This window comes from Arvicanthis niloticus, chromosome 1, assembly GCF_011762505.2.
Source record: "Arvicanthis niloticus isolate mArvNil1 chromosome 1, mArvNil1.pat.X, whole genome shotgun sequence".
Taxonomy (NCBI): domain Eukaryota; kingdom Metazoa; phylum Chordata; class Mammalia; order Rodentia; family Muridae; genus Arvicanthis; species Arvicanthis niloticus.
In genome coordinates this window covers 39,473,941-39,497,252 of record NC_047658.1, presented here as the reverse complement: position 1 = coordinate 39,497,252, position 23,312 = coordinate 39,473,941, and the positions used below count along the sequence as shown (strand labels likewise).

At 43.7% G+C, this 23,312-nt stretch overlaps 1 protein-coding gene and 1 pseudogene across 2 annotated transcripts in view; both read right to left on the bottom strand.

The window, feature by feature from the left end:
• The window catches only part of Adamts17 (ADAM metallopeptidase with thrombospondin type 1 motif 17), a 303,487-nt gene that overhangs the window by 124,485 nt on the left and 155,690 nt on the right, over positions 1-23,312 (bottom strand). For both annotated transcript variants that reach the window (XM_076935565.1, XM_034511269.2), the window contains exons 9-10: positions 13,777-13,917; positions 11,869-12,019 (exon numbers count right to left, since the gene is read on the bottom strand). In XM_076935565.1, the coding sequence (XP_076791680.1) occupies positions 11,869-12,019; positions 13,777-13,917 (292 nt within the window). The remainder of the gene's footprint in view (positions 1-11,868; positions 12,020-13,776; positions 13,918-23,312) is intronic.
• Positions 17,033-17,534, bottom strand: LOC117714700 (adenosine 5'-monophosphoramidase HINT1 pseudogene; annotated as a pseudogene).

The window sequence follows — 23,312 nt, the reverse complement described above, 5'->3', positions numbered from 1 at the left end:
CTGCAGCAGGGTAATGTTCTGTTTTTAACAAGACTCTATTTAAGCATGGTGGATCAAACACAGAGGCACACGTATGCCACACAGCATTCTCCCATTACCCTCTCCCCAGCCCTTTCAGTTTCTAATGTCTATGAAAACTGTATGTATTTATGGACTGCTGTGTGATGGTTTCACACATGTATCCTTTGTGTAATGTTCAAACCAGATTAAATGTGTCTATTTGCCCATGTATTATCACTTCTTTGTAAATTTCCTGGTTTTAATAATTGCTCTAGGATTATGGAATATCTTAACATATGGGAAACTGATGAATGAAATTTACTATTTTTACAACACTTCCTTAGGATCTAAACTTGTCTCACAATAAGTTAATACATAACACAATCTACAGTAAGTTTATATGGAGCGACTCCGTTTATAACAGACTTAACTAACTCAAGAGAAAGAGACTCCGTTTATAACAGACTTAACATTGTCAAGAGAAAAAAGTCCAAAGGTAACACAAATATAGGAATGTGCTAATATTTAAATTGAAAAGGATATATATGTATGTGTATATGTATATATATATAAAAATTTTTTTGCTCATTTGGGAAACATTAAAATAAATCTGAAAAGTCACACTGAAAGCCAAGTATCTGTGGTATACTCTGAAATATCTGCTAAGGGCCCATGAGTTAAAAAGGCTTTGTTCCAGCTTGGTGCTGTTGGAAAGTGATTGACCTTTGAGAGGTAAGGATGGGAGGCATCCAGTTATTGGGGTAGTACCTTTGAAGAAGACCCCAGTCATTTCCTCTCTATTTCCTGGTCATCACGAGGTGAACAACATTGTTTCATTATGCTCTGACTGCCAAGATGTGCTACCTCATCAGATTACCAAAAGCATCAGACCAGAGGGTGATGATTCAGAAACCATGAAGCAAAATATACCTGCTCTTTTTCTAAGTTGGTTATCTCTGGTATTTTGTTACAGTAACAGAAAGCTGACAAACATACTCTTTGTTATAAACTGTTTAGTAGCCACAATGCATGGTTACTAGCTACTAGCAACTATAACTTCCTAAGTTACCTGTATACCTATGGATGGATGCATCTCTCAATCATGACCAGAGAAGCTTCTCTTTGTGGCAGATGGCTATGAACACAGAGCCCATAGCTGGTCAACATGTGAAGACTCAGACTGTGGAATAGTCAGCTCTACATGAGATGTCCATGTTATAACCCTTCTGCATAAGACTAGGGGAAGAACAGACATTGCAATTCAGAGTCAGAGGTAGTGAATGTCTGCAGACAAATAGTGTTTGCTGAACAGGACAGGACAACTACACACATGAACTCATAATGCCTGTAAGTGTGTACACAAGACCTGCACTGGACCAAGCCAGGTAAAACTCCATGCATAGATGGGAGAGAAGCCCCATCTTTGGATGAGGAACTATAGGCAGTTGATGGCTACTGAGGAGGGTGATTCTGTTTTGTTCAGGGGTATTACCCATGAGGGGATGGATATCCATGCTCATACTGGCTGGGCTAAGTGGACTTTCAAAACAGGACACACAAGCCAGTCTTAGTGACACATGCCTTTAATCCCAGCACTCAGAAGGCAGAGGCAAGAGGATCTCTGTGGCTTTGAGGCCAGCAGTATCTGTGTAGAGTTCCAGGACAGCCAGAGATACATAGAAAGATCCTGTCTCAAACAAACAAAAACAAACAAACAAACAGCACTTGAAGTTGGGAGGGAAAAGTTGGGGGTGGGTATGGAAGGAATTGGAGAGGAAGGAATAGATTTGATCAAATCATATACTCTGCATCTGTGAAATTCTCAAACAATAAAAATAAAATTGATCAAATGTCAAAAGGCTTTCTGAGTACTTTTCTTCCTTCATCCAGCTAACCCTGGTCATGTCCATGTTCGCCACAGCTTGCAGATCAGATGCTACATAAACCTCCCAAACTCCCTGTGGGACCCAGACAAACTCACACCCATGTCACAGACAGCTGTAGTCTCTACCTCAACTCCTACATCACTCCTTTCCCCTGTACCCCTGAGCACTCCGTTCTTACACCAGATAGGACTCTGCTCCTGGACAGGGTGGCTGTATTTTCCTCAAGGGTCCTGCACCCCTTCTCAGGGCTTATCTCCCAAAGGCTGCTCTATCTGCTACTAGAGATACAGAGTGGAGAGTGAACATGGAATCCTGCCTGCCTCTGGAGAGCTCAGTCCAAGACAGGCATAAATGATACCAATAGGTACCTAATGCTCTGTCCATCCAAGGTCAAATTCTAGGAGCTCAGGCATTGTGGAGGAACATCTACTAAAACCAATCAGGAACTGGAGACCCAGACCCCTCCAGTGATCCCTACCTCCTGTCCCAACCAGGAAGCCTCCTCATTACCTCCACACAGCCCCGGCAGCACACATCCCCCCACAGAGGCATGCCAGCTGGTGGGATGAACAAATGTATAAATGCCCTTCTAAGTCAAGCAATGCCTGCCTTTGAGGTGAAGGAAGAGCTAATAAACTGTAAGCACTTAACTGTTTACCAAGTCTAGGTATCACACTTTATCAACACTGTGAGGCAGACAGTTACAATCGCATGGCAAACACAAAGAGACAGAATTAAATTACTATTATACACTGCAAATCCTTAACCGACCCTCAAACCCTTATCCAAAATGTGTGAGACCAGAAGTGTTTCAAAGTGTGAATTTTTTTAATGGTGTGTGCGTGGGGGGGGAGGAATTTGTAGAGACTGTACTTGTTGGACATTCCCAATTCAGAGACCTGTACCAAAAATGTTCCAGATTTGGAATTTGCTGTGGTATGGGTGCCAAGTAGGGTTAAGAATGCCCCAGCTGTATGTTAAGTGCTTCTGAGCAGTGTGCTCTCTGGCTTTGGTGAAAATACGGTGCTCCTGGATAGGCAGGGACATAACAGGATCAGGGGGATGTGGGGGCGACTCTAAGGCTCAGTCAGATCCTGGGAGCCATTCTTGAACAGCAGCAGAAAGTTCCTAAAAGCAACAAGGAGATGAAAGAACTTCTGCTTCTCTGATTTAGTCAGTGCCACCTCAAGGCCATGCTTAAGGTCTGGTAATAGGTACATCCAGGTTGTTTCCCTGCCTGGTTCCTGCTGGTACCTTGGGAAAACCCAGCCAGCACCACACTCTGTCTGTCCTTGGCCCTATGAAAACACTAGGCAGACTTTAAGGACCCCTTGACCATGTCCCAGGCCATTCCCACTTTTCTCCAACTGGTGGTGGTCCTGCCTGAGCACTGACTGTGATTCACCTTTTGCCTCTTTCCACACTGGGTGCCCAGTGTGAGCCGAGAGCAGCTAGTGCTCCCAATGAGTCCTCGGGGGACAGTTATGTAAACTCTCTTTTAAAAAGTGTTGCTGATAGCATAAGCCAAAGGCAGATAACATGCCAAGAGCTGGATGAAACAGTAAGTGGTCCCAATTTCCCACAAATACTACTGCAGTTTAGAGTCTGAGTCCAGCACGCCAGCACCGCACCGGGAATGTTTCCTGAATCTCGGGTGTGGTCTTTCCTTCCATGTTCCTGAGGGTGTTGGAGACCCTTACCTGGCTGGGACTGAGTGCTTCAGGGTAAGGATGGGGGCACTCAGCTGGCAAAGAGACAAGGAATGAAAGATAACACGTAACTTGTATTGTCTGGAGAGTTCTCTGAGAAGGCGGTCTACTGTAAGCTTTCAAAACACTTCTGGAAAATCCAGCCCAACTCCTGCCAAAGTCCAGCAGCTTCAGAAGGCTGCAGATGCTGGAGCTGAGACCCAAATGAGACAGGCAAGGCAGCTTGCAGTCGGGTGTCTAGCTCTAATTCGGCTGTACAAGCCTGTCTGAGAGGGGCAGGGCTACACAGGCTCCTGGACTCTGCCAGCCTCCTACTCTGGCCAGGTCCACTGGCACTGAAGGGACAGATTTTATTTGGACAAGTAGTTTCCAACCTAGTCTGACTGTAAGAATCCTGGAGTCTCAGAGCTGTAGAAAGAGACAGAGACCTGAAATCCATGTCTGTCTTTCAGAAAAAAGTAAGACAAGATTTGTAGCAGGATGCAGTCACTTCTGCCAGTCTCTGGAGGGGGCTCTGAGATGGCTCCAGGTTGAGATATGACTGACATCAGAGAAATGGAACCTTGTTCTCTTGTGGGATTTGAATACCTGGGTTTTCTGGACACATAGAGATCTCTACTGAGACTCCAGGAGTCTCTCAACAGGGCACAGAGAGGCTTTACAGACTGAGGACAGGGAGTTTGTGGAGGTAAGAGAGAGAGAGAGAGAGCTATTGTTGAGGGTTCTAGCATTTCAGGGTGCCAGGAGATATGACAAGGACACAGAGATGCAAGAGAAAAGGACAGGTTAATATAACAGCCAGCTGCACTGTATCTGACACTTTCCTGCTGGATCTAAGAACCAATGTAATAGAAAAACAGCCAGTAAACTTACTGATGTGTACCGTGTGCTAAAAGTTAGGTCATCTCTCATTGAACTTCTAAAACAACCCAATGATGGGTCAATAGAACTCAGTCTCTTTTTTTTTTTTTTTTTTTTTTTATTATTTTCCTTCAGATTAGCAGACTGAGGCAGAGAAAGAATATGACTACTGGATGTAGAAAGGTGGCAGCAGGCAGCCTGATTAGGGAGACTCTCTTCTCACTCTGTGAAGTGTACCCAGGGCTATGTGAGTACCATGGTAAAGAAGCTGCAGCGGGGATTAGTAGAAACTAGTGCCCTCTCCCCAGTGGCTGCTCCAGACACTCTTGCCATCCTGAAACAGTTGGCTCATGGCTTTGACACTCGACACTCTTCAACACAACACAAACACCACAGTCCTTTGAACATACTACAATGTGTAGTCACACCCATGTTATAAAGGCAACTGTGGCATGTGCAATTCCTTCTGAGAGCCTCCTTCCTTTTTACCAGTGGCCATCACACAGGGGTTCCGGGGCAATGAAGGCACACTGTGTTGCTGAGAGGCAGCTGAGACACTGGCATGAGTGAGCATCACACAGCATCTCTCAGCTAAGACCCCCGGGTGCTGGCATGCATACATGAGTTCCCCTGGACTGTTAAGGAAGGTTGGGGGTCTTTGTGAGGCAGTGACCCTGGTAAGGACGGTCTTCTGTGTGTCCCCACCCAATGGCCCTGGTTCCAGTAGCAATCACACTAGCACGCTTCCAGCTGACAGTGTCTACAGTTCCCTTGCCACCCTCTGCCTCACCTGGAAGAGTGTCTTAGCTCTGACAGCTTTACAGCCTTGCCAAGGAACGACTTTGCTGATGGGGGACAGGAGGAACTTGTAATCATAAAGAAGATTGAGTGTGCTAATTGCATAAAGTTCATTTCCCCTTTCTAATAAATATTTACCTTCTAGTGTTTATCATTTTTATGTTTGGACTTTCTTGAAATGCTTTATTGAATTAAAAACATCACATTACCATTGGCTAAGAGAAGAGACAGTTCTACTTGCCAATAACTTCTACAACAAATGCCAGCTATTGATGCCAATTTTTTTTTTTTGTAGTTCATATTTCCATAGACAGCCCTGAGCCTTACAATACCAGCATTCTGCAGACAGACACAAAAGATTCAACAGTGATGGTATGCGGGCCTCTAGAACCCCACAAGCAAAACTGGATAATGGTTTAATTTGTCTTGGTTCTGAAGTATGCAAATATTCAGGAGAGCAGAAACCTAGTTACTATTTGAAGCAAAGGTAGTCCTAACACAGATTGCAACAATGTTTTTCCTATGAGTAAGGGCATGCTTAACTTCTACCGGTCTTAAAACAGCTATGTGCTGTGGGTGCCAGGACAAGAACATACAAGGATGTCTAGTTACAAGGAGTTCTGCACTCAAGAGTTTTACCCAAAGTAGCAGCAGCTGGGCTGCTGGGGCTTCCTACAGTGGGCAGAAGTCAGCCTGCCTGCCTCCTCTCGGGCTCTGAACATTTAGTGGCAGAGTTATTTGTCAAAGCCTAATAATGTGAGACTTGTAGGACAAGCAGGGGGACAATGAGGCTGTCAAGGTACAAAAAGGTAATTCCTCCTAAGTAATGTGACAATGAGTGTTTCTGGTTTTTAAAATGTTTAAATTACATTGTGCATGTGCATGTGCGTGTGTGTGTGTGTGTGTGTGTGTGTGTTTGTATATGGTGGGTGTTTGATTGTACAGGTGCCATTATGTATTTGTGAAGGTCAGAGAACAAGTTAATAGAGTTAGTTTCCTCCTTTTCCTACATAGATCCTGGGGATTAAACTCAGTTCATCGGGCTTGGAATACTACTGGCCTATAATACGTGTTGATAAACTCCGAGTATGACGAAGGTTGGCCGGGTGTGTAATACTTGCTGTGATGTTGAGGACATGGGGAGTACAAATGGTACTTTGTGAGTTCAGCTATGGCTGCTAGACGGAATGAAGGTATCTGTGATTTCTAATCTCAAGACTGCTGTGGGAACTGCAAAGACAGCTGGGGCTTCCTGCCAGCCATCATACATGAAGGGGATATTCGCTTCAGTGAGAAGCTGGAGAGAAGCGTTGCAATCACTTTCCCAGCCTGCTTCACCAAATTCCAGTAAAACTGTCCAAGGGCTTCAGTTCAGGATAATCATGGAGGGATGAGAAATGCTATCTCCTGAGACCAGGGAGGCTGTCCCTACCTGCCACTTTTAGTCGAGACATACTATAGACTCATCTTTCAGAAGAACTTTCTTTTTTATATATTTAGCATTTATGTGTTTATTTATTTAGTGTATGAATGTGTGTGTGTGTGCATGTGAGCAGAATAGCACATATTTGGAGGTCGAAGGACAACTTGGGAAATCAGTTCTTTCTTTCCACCATGTGGGTCCCAGGGATTGAATTCATGTTGTCTTGTTGGCCAGTGCCTTTACCCACTGAGCAAACTTGCCAGCCCTCAGTGGGGAAACTCGTTCCTCAGAAGTCGGAGCAGAGACTGGAAACGGACTCACGGGTAGTGAAGATGCTAGTGTTTGTCTCAAAATGCAATCTACCTAGTTTCTTTCATTCTTTGTTTTCAATTCTGTATTCCAAAACCAGAAAGTACTCCACCCTGCAGCCGTGGTGTCTTGGTTTTATTCCCTGGGCCATGTCCAACCCCTCTTCCAGTTCGTTAGTTTTAGTGGTAAGCTTAAAGTTCTCGAAATGTTGGAGACAAAAGACAGACAGACAACACACACACACACTTGTCTCATTAATGTTCAGGTGCTTTCCCAAGATTTCCATGATAGCTCTTCACAGGGACTCAGGCCCATGGCTGGCTGTGAACTTCCCCTCAGTCCTTTTCTTCTAGGGAACTCAGGGCCTGGGAATTCGGACAGCATTCTCAATTCCCACACAGGAATGTAGCTTTTAAGAGAGAGGTTTCTCCAGATTTTTGAAGTTGTAATTTCTGCATGATATTCTCTCTCCTAAAATGCCTGTCTGTGAGTGTTTTCTTATGTTTTATGACATCTAGTAAGTAAGTAGATTTTTTTTTCCTATTAAAAGGGACCAAAGTGGTTTGGAGAATGTTGTTGAGTGTTTTGCAGCATGGTTTAAAAAATCTAAAAATCTTAAAACTCTCTCTCTCTCTCTCTCTCTCTCTCTCTCTCTCTCTCTCTCTCTTTCTCTCTCTCTCTCTCTTTCTCTCTCTCCCCCTCCCTCTCTCGTTCCCTCTCTCTTTCCCTCCCATCTCTCTCTCCTCCTTCTCTGTCTCTCTCTTCCCTCTCCCTCCCTCATTCCCTCTTTCTCCCGCCCTCCTTCTTTCTCTCTCCCTCCCCCCTCTGTGTGTGTGTGTGTGTGTGTAGTTCAGAGCACAATGTTGGATGTTGATCCTCACCTGCCACCTTATTTGAGACAAGCTCTGTCTTGTTTTCATGTTTGTGTATAACCGGCTAGTTGGCCCATGAGCTTCCATGGATTTTCCAACATCTACCTCCAATATCTCAGTAACAGCACCATAATTACAGATATGCTGCTGTGTCTGACTTTTATGTGGGTTCTAGAGACCTGGATCCAAAGTTTTAGCTTGTACAGGGAGCCCTTTCCTTACTGAGCCATCTCTCTGGCCCACAGCATAGTTCTTTTTGAATCCAGGGAGACTATTTGGGATGTAATAACATCAATCGGTAAGATTGCTGATACATGGACTGGACAATTAGTGCTGTCTACATGGAGTCAGGGGAGGGTTGCGGGTTGTAGGAAGCCTCACATCTAAATGGATCATGTCTTCAGGGTCTGAGACATGTGCGTTGTTTACTTTTGGAATGCGATGGAGTGTCATTTAGGATACATATCTAAAATCTATCTGTATATGCTCTTCTAATGAGCTTAACAACCTTAAAAGATGCAATATAGAGTTGCATGCATTTTCCTCTGTTAACTGGTTGTTTTGTAATTGATATTGTCAGTCTTTACTAAATCTGTGTTATCTTAGCACCAGACACACAATTGTACCCAACATTACATATACTGCTTCTTTTCTATACACAGCTATTATGAAGTTGAATTTAAATAGCATAGCAAGGAGCTGGGGAGTAGCAACAACAATTACCAACAAAGTGACAAAAGTTATTTAAAACTGTATAATTACTTATTTCTGGGATTTTCTACTTAACCTTTTTGGACTATGGTGGACTGTGGTAATGAAACCTTGGAAAGTAAAGTTGTAGTCACAGAAGGGCTACTTTATTCCTCGTGCATAAAATCCTCACAGTACCACACTGCCACTGCCACTGCCACTGCTTTCTTTCTGGCAAATGTCATTTCTCATATCTTTGAGTGAATTAGTTTCCACTGGAGAATTTCACTTTCTACTGCTGATAAAAAACAAGTGACTATTTTAAAACAATACTGTTGTCTGGTACTTCTAGAAGCCAGAAGTCTAAAATCGCTCTCACTGGGCTAAAGTCAAGGCACCAGCAAGCCTGGCTCCTTCCCAAGGCTGCAGTGTTCCAGCCTCTTCTGCCGACTCTCTAGATGAACCCACATCCTGTCTCACGCCATCTCCTGATGTTACTCCAACCTCCTGTTCCTACTGCCACTTTATCACCCAGTCACTGTGCATCCTTTGGGATGACACTTCTGAGCCCATCAGACCAGCACAAATAACCCAGGACAATATTTCTATCTGAGGATGATAAATCACACTTGAGAAGTCTCTTACATGGTGGATAATAGGCAGAGGCTCTGGGGTTTTGTATATGGAGGGCTACCACAAGAACATTCTTATTCTTTTGGTAAAATATTCAATGTCATTTTAAAGACCTGTACAGATGTTTATATAAACCACATGTTTTACCAACTTAGAGGCTATTTCCAGGGCTCTTAATTCTCTTTTAGAAACAGCTAATATCTTCGCCCAATATCTTCCTTTTGCTGAAAGGAACACATTATTTCTCATAGTACAGGTCTGTGCCTGGTGAGTTTTTCAGCTTTGGAATAATAGAAAGCCTTCGTGTCACAATTACTTTTGAGAGATAGTTTTGCTGGGTATAGAATTTTATATTAACAGACTTCTTTCTTTCAATACTGTAAGAGACTGCTCTCTACTCTTTAACTGTTTGCAATGCTTATAATGAGCAATGTACTCACTGAAAACTTGTCTTTAATCACCTGGCTGATTTTAAGGTTTTTATCTTTAGTACTGCTTTTGTATTACACTTATTCATTTATTTGTATATGTGTGTGTGCATTTGCACATTCGGGAGAAGGTTCTCTCCTACCAGTGTGGGTCATGGGAATAGAATTTAGGTCATAAGATTTGGCAGCAAGTTTCTTTACCCACTAAACTTTCTTGCTGGAATCTATTACTACTTTAAAATAATTTAATCATGATAAATTATTGGTCTGGATCTCCTTGTTTCTTATATTTGGACTTCACTCACCTTCTTTGACCTATTGTCTGAATGGTTTCATCAAATTTGGCAAGTTTCAGCCATTTGCCATTTTCACCTTCTACACAGCCACAGGGCTCCTCCACCTATTTCAGACCTCTCAGTCACCGAAGGTCTCAGCTGTTTGATAGCTAGTATCTTGAAAGCTCACCATTTTATATGCTTTGTTTTCAATTATTTCAAATGGAAGAGGAAGCTGTCAGTTTAAAAAAAAAACAGTAAGCATCTGGAAGCAGGGCTTTCCTAGAAGGGGTCAGGAAAGGTAACAAAGAGTATAATCTCAAATATGGTGCTTGGGACAGGCCTCATTGAGAACGTAACATTTAAAACTGAAACATTGAGAAGGTAACATTTGAAAACTGAAACAAAAAATGAAAGAATGAGTAGTTCAGATAACCAGATGGAGGGAAGGACTCAGAGCAGCTGGATGTGTCTATGCCATGAGCTTTCTGGTGGGATCCAGAGAGAGTAGGAAGGGCAGGCCAGAATAGAGGAGACAAGCAGGGCCTGGTGAACGGGATGGGCACTGCCAGTAGTGAGAGAACACTCAACAGCACTTAGCTTATGCTCCAGGCAGGAGAAAAGACAGACATGGGTGCTGACTGTTGCACTACTGAGTGCTGTCAGAGCATAGACCTCTGAAGCAGGGAGTGGAAGACTGAGGATGCAGTGACTTAAGAGTCCAGAATCACTGTACTGTTCTGGTGTCCATTTGACAAGGGGATGTACCCAGGCTCAGGGTACCATACCTCACATTCTCAGCATTCCAGGTATCCCAGAGAAGCATGGACTTTCTGTCATGTGTTCCACAGAAGAAGTGTGTAACTGGGATACTATATACTGAGTGAACAGTCACCTGCAGCTCACTTCCAGATTCCCCTATCACTAAATCACCAGAGGGAATGATGACCAGTGGTAGCTGTGCCTAGTAGCCATCAGTGCCTGCCACTAGGCTACCCTCTCCCCCTACTCACATATAGTTACCTCATCTAGTGACAGGGTAGAAGATACCAATTCAATGTGATAATTCTATTAAGGAAAAAAACTATCAGGGAGCATGAGCTGTAGCTGCTGGAGGAAGCCATGTCCTGCCTCAACAGAATTTACAGGGTATGCATCTTCAGGGTATGCATGGGGATTCTGAGCATATAGGGCAATGGTGCTTCACTTTCTCTGACTACACATTTTCTTTCCTCACCTGTTCAAGTTGAATTCAAAAGCTTTGCCTGGAGTGTTGTAGCAGTTGGGGTTTTGTGTGATAGTCCAAGGAAAGTGTCCAACCTGGGAAATTGTGAGTACATGTGTGTCCCTTTATCTGTCAGTTCCCTCTGCAAGGTTGTGCAGTTACCTTACAGGTCAGGAAAACCACAGGAAATGGGGAAACAACCAGCTTCTGTCTAGTCCCCCCACTCACCTGATCCTATGCTGGTTGGGGCAGCGCTGCCTGACTTACTTTATCCCCTGGGTCAAACCCTTTGGGGACAAGGTAACCCCTGTGTCCAGGTCTTGGTGGGCATTCTTTCCTTCTCCACTCCAGGTTTTAGCCCTCTTCCTTAGCTGGGCAGAATTTGAAATCTGGTGGCATCACACCATTTTTAAAGAAGTGTGACTAGATTTCTTTTGTCCTAAAGATTTCATGCCAAAACACCAGGCTACGAGTGTCAGTGGCCTCAAAGCATCCCCTTCAGAGTGATCCATGTACAGGGCTGTGAATGGACAGATGCTTGCAAAAGTGTGTGTGTGTGTGTGTGGGGGGGGTGTTTTCATGGTTGGTTATATGGGGTATACCTGTGCAAGTACTGTGAGGATGTGTACACATGGGCGTATCCTCATGCCTGTGTGTACACACGGTCACACGCATGTCTATGTCTGAGACATCCATGACCTGCAGAGGGACTACTGAGCTAGCGCATCTTCCTAAGTCTGCCCTTCCCTGGTTGCTTACCTCCATGTTTTTGCAGAAGGTAGCATTGGTGCCAAACAGAATCTGGCATTGTTCGTTGGCACTGTAGTGCATGCCTGGCAGCTTGTGGGGAAGGCGCAGGGCATGCTGGCTCCTGGGGTCAGTGATCAGTAAACATGTACTGACTTTGGATCTGAAAAAGCCAAGAAGCAGGTCAGTCTCCAAATGTTCTAGCTCCATCTTTGTTCTGAGTTTTCAGCCTCTGAGAAGGATGTGCCTCGGATGACTCATGAGACAATGGCCTCAGCACTGGGCACCGGGGATCGCCCTTTTAATGTGTGAGTTCTTTTACTATATGGCTAAATGTAGGTCTCTTCTCTGAAGACAACACAGAACTGATCACTTGGTAGAACCCTAGAAACAGCTCTGATGAAGCAAGTGGACTTTCTTAGGAGAGTTTGACAAAGTTCTTTTTGAAATTAGAATACTTTAAATTGCCCTAGAAAATGGCTTTGAGCAAAAATCACCATGAACAAAAAGAGCACAGATTAAGGTTATTTGATTTTAAATAAACCCAAGTACTGATTTCTGACAGCAAGCTTTGGGGGACTGCCGGGCCAAAGCAAGTAAGTCAGATTTGATGTCTTGCCCTACCATACCTCCTGCTATTGCAGAAGGCAGGCAGGGGCTCACCCTGCCAAGAACTCCAAGATTTCAACCAGGAAGAGAATGTTCACTTCCACTGGGAAATACATTTCCCCAAAGGAAGCTGCTAGCAGATAAAATGCACAGCGCTTTTATTTTCTAACCATAAAGCAAGGCAGATGAAACCAGACGCTTGCCAAAACCCCTGAAGGAAAGAATGTAATTCATCTGTCTGTCTGTCTGTCTGTCTGTCTGTCTGTCTATCTACCTACCTACCTACCTACCTACCTACCTACCTACAGCTGAAGCTAGTCCACAGCTTCCAGGACCCACCAGAAGCCGTTTGTTACCAGTGAGAGCAGCACTGTGCACTGGAGCAAATGTAAAGCAGCATACCATCTTGTCACTCTGACCCTTCTGGGTGATATGGCAAAACATCAAGTGACTTACAATATTTTATTATGAGTCAGTAATTACAATACTCAGTGGAAGTAGACTATCTTAAAATGAGTAAGTTCATTTCTAAGCCTACTTACTAAACAACCTTTCCATCCACAGGAAAACAAGTAGAAGACTCTTTAACTACTTTAGCCCACGTGCTCTGGGTACTGTCAAATAGAGCTGGTCTATCAAACTCTACCCTCCAGTGAAACTCACTGACTCACTTCTGTTTCCACTTCGTGTGGATTGTGCATTAACATGGTGAGGTAGGAAGCAATCAGGACCCATAAATTAACATTGTAAACATAGCCCTAAGATCAGGCAACAGGGACCATGGGTAGGTATGCTTGCTTTAATGTGGGTCAAAAACTAGACTAGAAGCTGCTCCGCAAAAACCTGAGAACTAAGAAGTATAGACATTCTCTAGGAAGAAAGGGCTAGTGAGAGAAGCACACCCCTTTCCCCATAAAGGAGGTAACTGTACAAACCCATCCTCAGCAAATTTAGTCCCATCAAGGGAAGCAGCGTCAGCAAGTAGCAGGTTCTCAGTTCTATAGCAGCCAAGTTGTCCATACAGTGGTACCCATGGTTACAGATGGGCAGAGAAGGGCAAGACAGAGTCTCTGGGTCAATAGTTCATTCAACCATCCATTTAATGATCCCCTACTGGACACCCAACATCATATGAGCTACAACCTCAGGAAGAGGCCTTTGCCCATCATAGGACACTCTGCATTAAGTATGTCCCAAGCCAGATGAGAATTCATCCACAGATTCATTTCTCACACTGGCTGAGTTGCTCATCTTTGGTCTTCTGGCAAAACATTCTGTTGTTGATGTTACAGAATGTGCTCAACGACTTACTTGAGAAAGTTCTCAAGGTCATCTCGACTACAGGATGACCAGGAGAGGTCGCTGGGATTCCGGCCTTTCACCCACTCTCCCGACATGATGTGCGACCGGCCAGCACATGATGAGTGGTCATCATCGTGGTTCATTCCCAGGCTGTTCAAAGGGAAAGAGGAAGAGTGTGAGATACTACACCTCACCATGCCTCATTTCAAGGCCTTGGGTCAAGTTTAAGTCAGGTTTAAAGTACAAGGAGTGATGTCGGTAGGGTGATAATATTCTCGAACTATATAGACCACAGTCAGGAGTTTATACAGAAGATGAGGTGGCTTGACTACGGGATGTATGAAGACTGAGCAAAATGACATTAATAATCAGTAAATGAATGCTGGCCTCTATCCCTCTTTGCAGAGCTACAGAGGCTGTCAAATTGAGAGCTTCCTCCTTCTTAACCCTGCCCTCAGCACAGCTTCCCCAGAGGCTGGGCCTCTAGTAAGCACTAGTAAATATTTACCAAGTGGATGACCTGTTTGATACCACACAATGTGCCCCAAATATCAGCTACTTCTTTGTGTCAGGTGTGCTCACAGGACGAGAACCACATCTGGCTGGATAATCTCCATCTCCCTGGGTGGAGATCACTCTCCCAAATGTTAAAGGTCAAAGGGAAGCCTAGGAAATGATTGAATAATCCTGTCCAATGAGAATGATTCGAATATGGTTCTACAGTCATTTAGATGTATAAAGTGAGTTCTCTCTTTCAATGCAACTCCTCTGTTTTTCTTTTTGTTTTCTTCCTTTTTGATAAGTTTTTCTGTTTGATGGGCAACAGAAAGCATTTATCTATAATTACACAGGAAAGCAACTTTCAAATAACGTTTCACTTAATAGGCTTATTTCTTCCGGAGATTTACTTTTATGCATTTGACACATGACCTCATAGCACTGGCTGGCCTAGGACTCATTCTATAGGCCAGTTCTGGCCTTGAACTCACAGAGATCCACCTGCCTCTGCCTCCCAAGTGCTTGGATTAAAGGTGCCCAACACCATGCCCTGACTAAAATCAATAAACTTGAGATGATTTTATTTTTGCATTACTCAGTTTGAGCTCAGGGCCTTGCACACTGTACAATGGAGCCACATCCTAAGTTTTCTACACATTTTTTGTTGTTGTGGCAAGAAATTCTTTTTTGTACTTTTTTTATTGGATATTTTATTTACTTACATTTCAGGTGTCATCCCCTTTACCCATTCCCCCCACCCCAGAAAAACCCCTATCCCATCCTCCCTCCTCTTTTTTGCTTTTATACAATTTTAATTACATGTAAGTATTAAGGTCAGTTCTAGGTTGAGGGTCTAGCAATACAATAGATGCAGATAGTCAAGGAACGAGCAAGACAGTAAACAGTCTTGTGATTACTGTTTCTAAGGGCTTATTCTTGTTCTAAGTTCCTGGGTATTCAATCTCACAGTGTTAATTACATTCATGGGCTATGATTGGCTCTCAGACCTTACTCACCTTGCAGCCAAATGCATGGCTTGTCTCTGCACTGACCACTTCATTCTGACATCATAAGTGAACCACACAGTATTTTCTTCCTATGATTGGGTCATTTCAGAAGGTTCACAACCTTCCTAATGCTGCAACCCTTTAATACAGTTCCTCATGCTGTAGAACCCCTAACCACAAATTTATCTTCATTGCAACTTCATAACTGTGACTCACTACTGTTATTAATTGTAATGTAAATATCTGATATGCAGGATATCTGATACGCAACCCCCCAAAGGGGCTGAAACCCACAAGTTGAGAAACATTGTCTTAGCATAATATGAGAGGTTTACTTACAAAATACATAAGCAAGTCCTATAAGTCAATTGTAAAAAAAAAAAAATCCCATAATAACCAGAATTTGAAATGCAGGCTAAAGACTTGAACAGCCATTTCTTCAAAGATGATATACAAAAGTCATCAGGTCTGTGAAAAAGATGCTCTTGATGGCACCTGATTTACATAAGGAAGATGCAAACCATCCTACAGGGGCTTTCACTTATGCCTGTCGTGATGAGGCCAGTGCCTATGATGATGCGGGGTGCTTGAAACCCTGTACCTGATGGTTAGGATGCAAGTCAGAGTAACTTCTGTTGTGGAAAACAGCATGGAGGTGTCTAAAAAACTAAACACAGAACTACAAAACTAGTGTACGATCCAGCAATTTCATTTCTGGGTATTTCTCCAAAGGAGTAAAATTGAGATCTCAGAGATCTGCACTCTCATATTTGTTTTGGTACTGATGACAATAGCTAACCTGGAAACCACCTAAATGTCTCTGCAGGTTGTCTTTTTGTCTGTGTGACACAAGCTAGGGGCATCTGGTAAAAGGGGACCTCAAATGAGAAAAATGCTTCCATCAGATTGGACTGTGGGCAAACCTGCAGTGCATTTTCTTGCTGGATGTGGGAGTGCCCAGTTCACTGTGGTTGATATCACCCCTAAACAGGTGGTCCTGGGATATATAAGAAAGTAGGCTGAACATCTGTCTCCTTGCTTCCATTGGGAAGACCACGTTCAAGGTAGGGAGGGACCCAGTGTTTGATGGACACTGGTATTCTGAGGACTAACTTAGGATCTCCGATAGCCTAACTCACATGCCTTTCAGATCCCCTATCACAGAGGACCCCATTCTAGTGGTACAATCCCAAGGAAAGAACACCTTGCCAGTCACAGCCTGGAGAACATGACAACCATCACCACATTTGGCATCTTCCAACCACCACAGCCTTTTCTTCTTTTGAGAAATGGTTAAGTCCATCTAGGAACCTCAGCTCTGCTTATAGGAATTCTCTACAGCCTCTCCCCCACCCTTCTGTCAATAATCAGTCAAAAACAGTGGCATCTTCTGCCTTATGGGGTGGGCCACAGTCCTATGGAGACCAAAGACACCAGGCAACCTGATCTGTAGTTGTCCTCTGACAATTAACATACACCCTCCCTAGCAGCCACCAGAAATACATTTTCTTTTTAATAATATCATTGCAAAGAGGTTGCAAATGAAAATTTTCAGAAAGATTAGCCAAACCCAAACTTTATACATCTCAATGAACTTTCTTCTTTCCTCTTCTTCTTCTTCTTCCTCTTCCTCTTCTTCCTCCTCTTCCTCTTCTTCTTCCTCTCCTTCTCCTCCTCTTCCTCTTCCTCTTCTTCTTCCTCTCCTTCTCTTCCTCTTCTTCCTCCTCCTCTTCCTCCTCCTCCTCCTTTTTCTTTTTTTTCAACTATGTCTTTTATTAGGCACAGAATTTTAAATGATCTCTTCAATTTCTCCATACACAGGCAATTTAACTTATTGGAGCTTGCCAACTATCTAGAGAAGAACTTTATCCCCAACCTGCTTAACCAGGAGGCCAGTTCATCTGCTGACCCCCAAGGACGTGGAGATAGATATGATAGACAGACTTTCCCACGTCTGCACCTTCATTCACCACTATCTGGTACCCACACTTCAGGCTCAGATCTGCAGCACATTTCTTGCCAACAATCATTAAATGTCCTAGAAGACTTTCATCATCATCATCATCTGCTACAGAAATCTGGGATACGTGCTTCTTGGGTATCACCAGAAAGTGTGTTGGTGCTTGAGGGGAATGTCATGAAAAGCAAGACACTGGTCATCCTTGAAGGCGGTCTTGGTGGGGAAGTCTTTGCGGATGATCTTGCCAAAGATTATGTTGCCACAGGCTGGGCCACTTGAGCCTTGACAATCTCGTCAGCCATTGTGGCTGCTTGCTGTCCTTCTTGCACCGTGGCCACAGTGGGGACTCAATAAACTTCTATACAGATAATTCTGCTCTTTAATCCAGCTGTTCTACTCTGGGGCATAGACTCAGATAAATCCATATCTTACCACAGAGGTATTTACACACTGATGTTGACTGTTGCTTTAGTCACTAGAGCAAAGAAATGGAGCCAGACTAGTTGTTCTCCCAACAGAAGAACAGATAATAGAGACCAAATACATATGTAGAATGGACTATTTAGCTCCAAAGAAAACTGAAACCACAAAATTTTCGAGAAAATTAACGGTGAATGGACTTAGGATGTATAATATTAAATGTCATACAATCTCATAAAGAAAAAACATTTTCATATACAGATACTAGTCTATAGTATATACGTGAAAAATGAAGATGTGACCATGTGGGTGCACTGTAACATATAGAACAGAGAACAAGAAAACAAAGATGAGGTGATCAGAATGACAGATGTCGGGGGATGAACACACCAGTCATGAAACAGGATATAAAGCTAATTGTTTTCCTATTTTTAATTCTGTCACGGATTTTTCTTTGTTGTGTGGTGGATAAACGTATGACAATATATCTGAGAGTAGAAGGATTGTCAAGTGAGGCTACCTACCGTTGACTCCTTGGTCTCAACAAGGATGGAAGGTTATGCCTGGGACCACATCCAATTTCCTATGATGATTAAGTCAGTTATAAATGGAAAGAGGTTCCTTGCCCCTCACTATCAGATGGTCCTGGCCAGTGAACCTGGTCCCTCAGGAGACACATAGGATCACTATACAAGCACTCAGAGAAGCTGATGGTACAGTCCAGAAGCTATATTCCTGATAACATCTATCTCAACAGGAGAGGGACACTTGCTGTGAGCATTTCCCCCTTGCTGGCCTTCAGCAGTGGCCTTCCCCAAAGAATGTTCTAGTCAGCAGGGCCAGCTAAGAGTAGGATTCTGGCTTTCTGGGGGCTCATATTTAATATAGTTCACCATTGATCTGGTTTGAATCCTTCAAAGGCTAACTAAGTATCTCCTAAGCTTACAGTTAGATGAACTGGCAGTGGGTGGGTGTCCTGGTACTTGAGGTTTATATAAACTACTGTTTAGGTTATTTTTAGTTTAAATTAAAGATTACCTGACTGAAAATTCCATGTTATTTTAGGTTTGTGTCCCAGGGCATATATTATTTCTGGCCATGTTATGTTTAACGAAAATGTGTGGCATTAAGGACACAGTCATTTTAACTCTAAATGACTGTGAGGTTGAGGGCACAGATGGGCCTCATGCCTCATGTGCCAGACACGATAATAACTTAATGGCTTTGGACAGACCTTATCTTAAACAAAATACCACACCTCTTCTGGATTTGCTACAAGAGATCTCAAGGCATACCATGAAGGGAGTCAAAAAAGAACTCCCATAATGCACTACACCATTGAGCCCCGCTAGAGACTGAACACACCAGAGGAGATAGCTAGGGTTTCTAGACTTGGTGCAGCTGTCATGTTGGAAGCTTTGGATTCAGCAGTCTGAGCTGACCTGTCTTTCAAAAGCTCTCGGATTTTAATGAAAGGGACCAGTAGTCAGGTCTGGCCTTTCCTCAACTGGCCTTGGCTGGTTTGGGAAAATGAATGCTAGAGCTGTTGGGAGGAAGAGCCCAAGGAATGGCTCTAAGGAGCACAGCCCCTCCATCAGATGAGATCAATAGCAGACTGGTGTTTGTGGTGTTTTATATAATGGGTAATATCATGGTAGGCAAAAAAAATGGATAATATATGCATAATGTATATTGAGTATCTCAGAAGATATGAGGTGTGTGAGTCATGTGTGCACATGCTTTTGCTTTTAAATTGCGTGTACAAATGCGTAAAAGACACTCACAAGTAGGCTTCTAATTCTAATTTAACGAAACTTCAAATAATTATGCTGAGATAGAGAAAAAGGTGCAAAGGAAGGACCCAGGATGGGGAGGGGGTCTGTCCCTTCTCCTAGTCAGCGACATCTCTGCTCCTCAATTTGCTCATCCCTGACTAGACAAGGGTAGCCACATGTAGCTATTCATTCAGTATATAGTTATCGAACGCTTTCTACTAGAAAGACACAGGCCTGAAGTGTACACGGCGCTCCCATTCTAAAGCAGTGGTTCACAACCTGTAGGTCCTGATATCAGAATGGAGGTCACATATCAAATAACTTGCATATCAGATATTTACATTGCAATTCATAATAGTAGCAACATTATGGTTAAGAAACTGCAACAAAATAATTGTGTCATTGGGGATCACCATAACAGGAAGAACTATAAAGAGTCACAGTGTTAGGAAGGCTGAGAACCAGTGCCCTGAAGGAATTCGGTTAATAGGCCACAGTGACTATGAAGGAGACAGTACCTTTATTCATTTTAGGCACATTTATCCATGAAAATGAAGAAATTAAATAGCCTCTCGGCTGCCAACTCAGGTGCCCGAGGGCATCATGACACAGGGGGCAGGTACAGTAACTTGGAAGACATGCTCAGCCTGGGGCTAAGAGATGGCTCATTTGTAAATGCTGGTTGCACAAGCATGGAGACCTAAGTTCAAATCCAGAGCACTCATGTAAAAGCTGGGTGTGGCTATGCCCCTGTAACTCCAGTGGGTGGAGGGCAGGAGGATTGCTGGGGCTCTGTTGACTAGCCAACATAGCCCTAAACCAGCAAGCCCCAGATTTAGTAAGAGACTCTGTCTTATAGGGATAGCATGCACAGGACAGAGCAGAGACTAGACATCTTCCTCTGGCTTCTGAAGGCACCCACAGAAAGATGTACCTGCACACTTACACACACATACACACACACACACATACACACACACAGTATATATACATATATAATATATATGTACACACAAAACCAGTTTATTGCAATCATGCATACAGACTACATGTATATATTCACATCTGTGTATATATACATATATATATATCTGTTATTGTAATAAACTGGTTTTGTGTTACCCTTGATTAGTTTCAAGTCCACTTTAATATAGCAACTTTGATTTCCAAGAAGGGTTAGATTTAACCCCTGCCTCAACAGTAGTAAATTCTACATCTCTCAGCCAATGGGAAAGGGGATAGTTATGATGCTAGTTAATTTGTTAATAACTCAAAACACAGAATGAGGTGGGAACTTAAGGCTACCAAGGGGCATCTCATGGGACCCCACCCCCTGCTCCTACTAGCTTCCAGACTCTGTGTGCTCCTCAGTGGTGCAGCCTGTTAAAGGGCCTGGGAATCCAGACCCCAGCATTTCCTGTCTCTTTCTTCAAAGGCCAGTGAAGAATGGGATTAGTTGACAGTGGGGAGGGGTTGCAGAAAGGGAGGACCTGCAGCCTCCCAAAGTTCAAAGGCCTGTTGGAGACATCAAAGGCCACGGGATGCTTTAGGCAGTAGTAATCCTAAGGACAGGGGACTTCCTGTTCCTAATGATGATCACCTCCTTGCCTTTCTTGAAACTAATCATCAGGGGGCCTTTATGGACTCATTATCTGGATTCTGCTCTTCTATCCTGCCAGGAAGGTCGAGAGGAAGTGGGAAGGGGACTACATATTCATTCTGCCCTTTCCTGGCCTGTGAAATGCTCATCACAGGGCATAGGGAAACCTCAGCCCATTCATGATCCCCAGGGTTCCCACAACACGTCTCTGTCCAGGGCTTTTGTTCATGCTGTTGGCTCATATGGCACCCAGTCCTGCTGTAAGCCCAGTTTACAGATCTTTTCCTCTTTCTTTCCAAGGGTTGGGGGGATGACCCTGAACTCTGACCACTATAGTCCCTCTCTTCATGACTCTGAGTCACCCTGAAGGTAGGACTCGTCATTCTGTCTTATCGCTGAGTAGCTAAGAAACATGTGATAGCCTGGCCCAGAGCTAACTACATATAGGAGATGGCATATACGTGTTGGCAAACTGTTGGAACTCATCAACCGAGGGAAAACAAAGCAGTCTGGCTAGATCTCAGAATTTCTTTGAAAGGGTTTTACCCTCCTGGGGGTGCTGTCCCCTTTGCCAATATTCCTGAGGTAGGTTGGTGTTTCTTAGGGCCACGTTACCACAGAATGCAGGGAACACACTTCTCCAGGTTATCCAGGCCAAAGGCATACAAGATAGACAGACAGATAGCCAATCATCTAGCCAGACAAGATAGCAGAATATCAACTTGGGAGCTCAAAACCCCCCACAGAAGCCAGCTGGGGAAGTTGAGACTGTGGGCCGCAGTTCCTCAATGATCTGTCCCCCCCACCCTACCCCCCCATCAATGAGCTTCACAGGACTGAACCTTCTACCTCTCTTTCCCACCACAGGTACTTTTATATCACGGAATAAACAGTAGTAACCTCTGTTAGAAATAGTTCACCTTCTAGCTGTTCTAAGAAAACCATTGTATTTTTATTCTTGGGCTGGCCTGTTGTTCTGTCCTCTCTGTCACAGAGTTAGGGATCAGCCCATCCACAGACAAAGGGTCTTAGAGGACACTTGGTATAGTAATGTGTGAGTCTGAAATGGTGGTGGGGGGGGGGGAGCACACCACTTGCGGAGCCAGCTTCCCAGTGGGCTCAGGTAGCACATGCTCATTCGCTAATATGGACGTACATTGCAGGCTCAAAGCAGTTTATATCCAGTCTAATGCAGCTTAAAACCGGGGAGACAGGACAGAATTTGAAAGACAAAAATCTACCATTATAAGAGCAAGAAAGGCCAATTTCAGCTTCTCTAAAGCATTGACTTTCAAATGTGGTACACTTCTAGAAAGCCTGAAGAAACAATAGTATCTGGCTCTCGCAGTCCAGATTTCTGACGTCATTGGCGTGAAGCCTGACCTCAACATTTGGAGTCTTATGTGTTCCCATGTAATTCTAATGCCCTTAGAAGTCTGAGGACCATAAGGCCGGCCCAGTGATAGTCAACCATCAGCATACTTTATATTGATTAGCCAAAGCCAAAACTCAGAGCAACTGTCCTTTCCAACCGGAAAGCCAAATTTTGGGGGTGAGACCAGAGAGGGGATTCATGTTGACACATTCTGGACACATCCAAAATCCAACATGCAAGTCTCTTTTCACCTCCACTCTGAGGTGAGTATTTCTAAAGTGATAACCATACCACACTGATCAGTGGTAGATGCTGCCACACGCTGCTTGCTTCGCCACCAGGAATAATCTGAGAAGTGCATCATGGGTGATTCTGCCACTGTGCAAACACCACCACGCAGTGTGTACTCCACTATGGCAGCTTTTTATGGCAGCTTTATGCCCCTGTGTGATATATTCTTAAGGACCATGGTTATACACATTGTACATTTTGTGGCCCCTGAATAAAATAGCATGCAGCACATAGCTATACCAGTTTATGACTATACATTGCTCAAGAAACTTGGACATTGTATAGACTCATCATTTTTTTAACCAAGGGCTAGGGGCTGGAGAGTTTGGCCTGGTGGTTAAGAGTATTTGTTGCTCTTTCAGAGGACCTAGGTTCAAGTCCCAGCACCTTCATAGAGGCTCATCTGTAATTCTAGTGCCAGGTGATCCAATACCCTGTTCTGACCGCCTCAGATACCAGACACACACACACACACACACACACACACACACACACACACACACACACAAAGTGCCTGTATATGATGCAGTAAAAATCCATACATATAAAATAAATGTAAATATAAAAAATTTAAGCCAATGGCTTGTTTCTGACATTTCCATCCACTGGAACCTTTGGA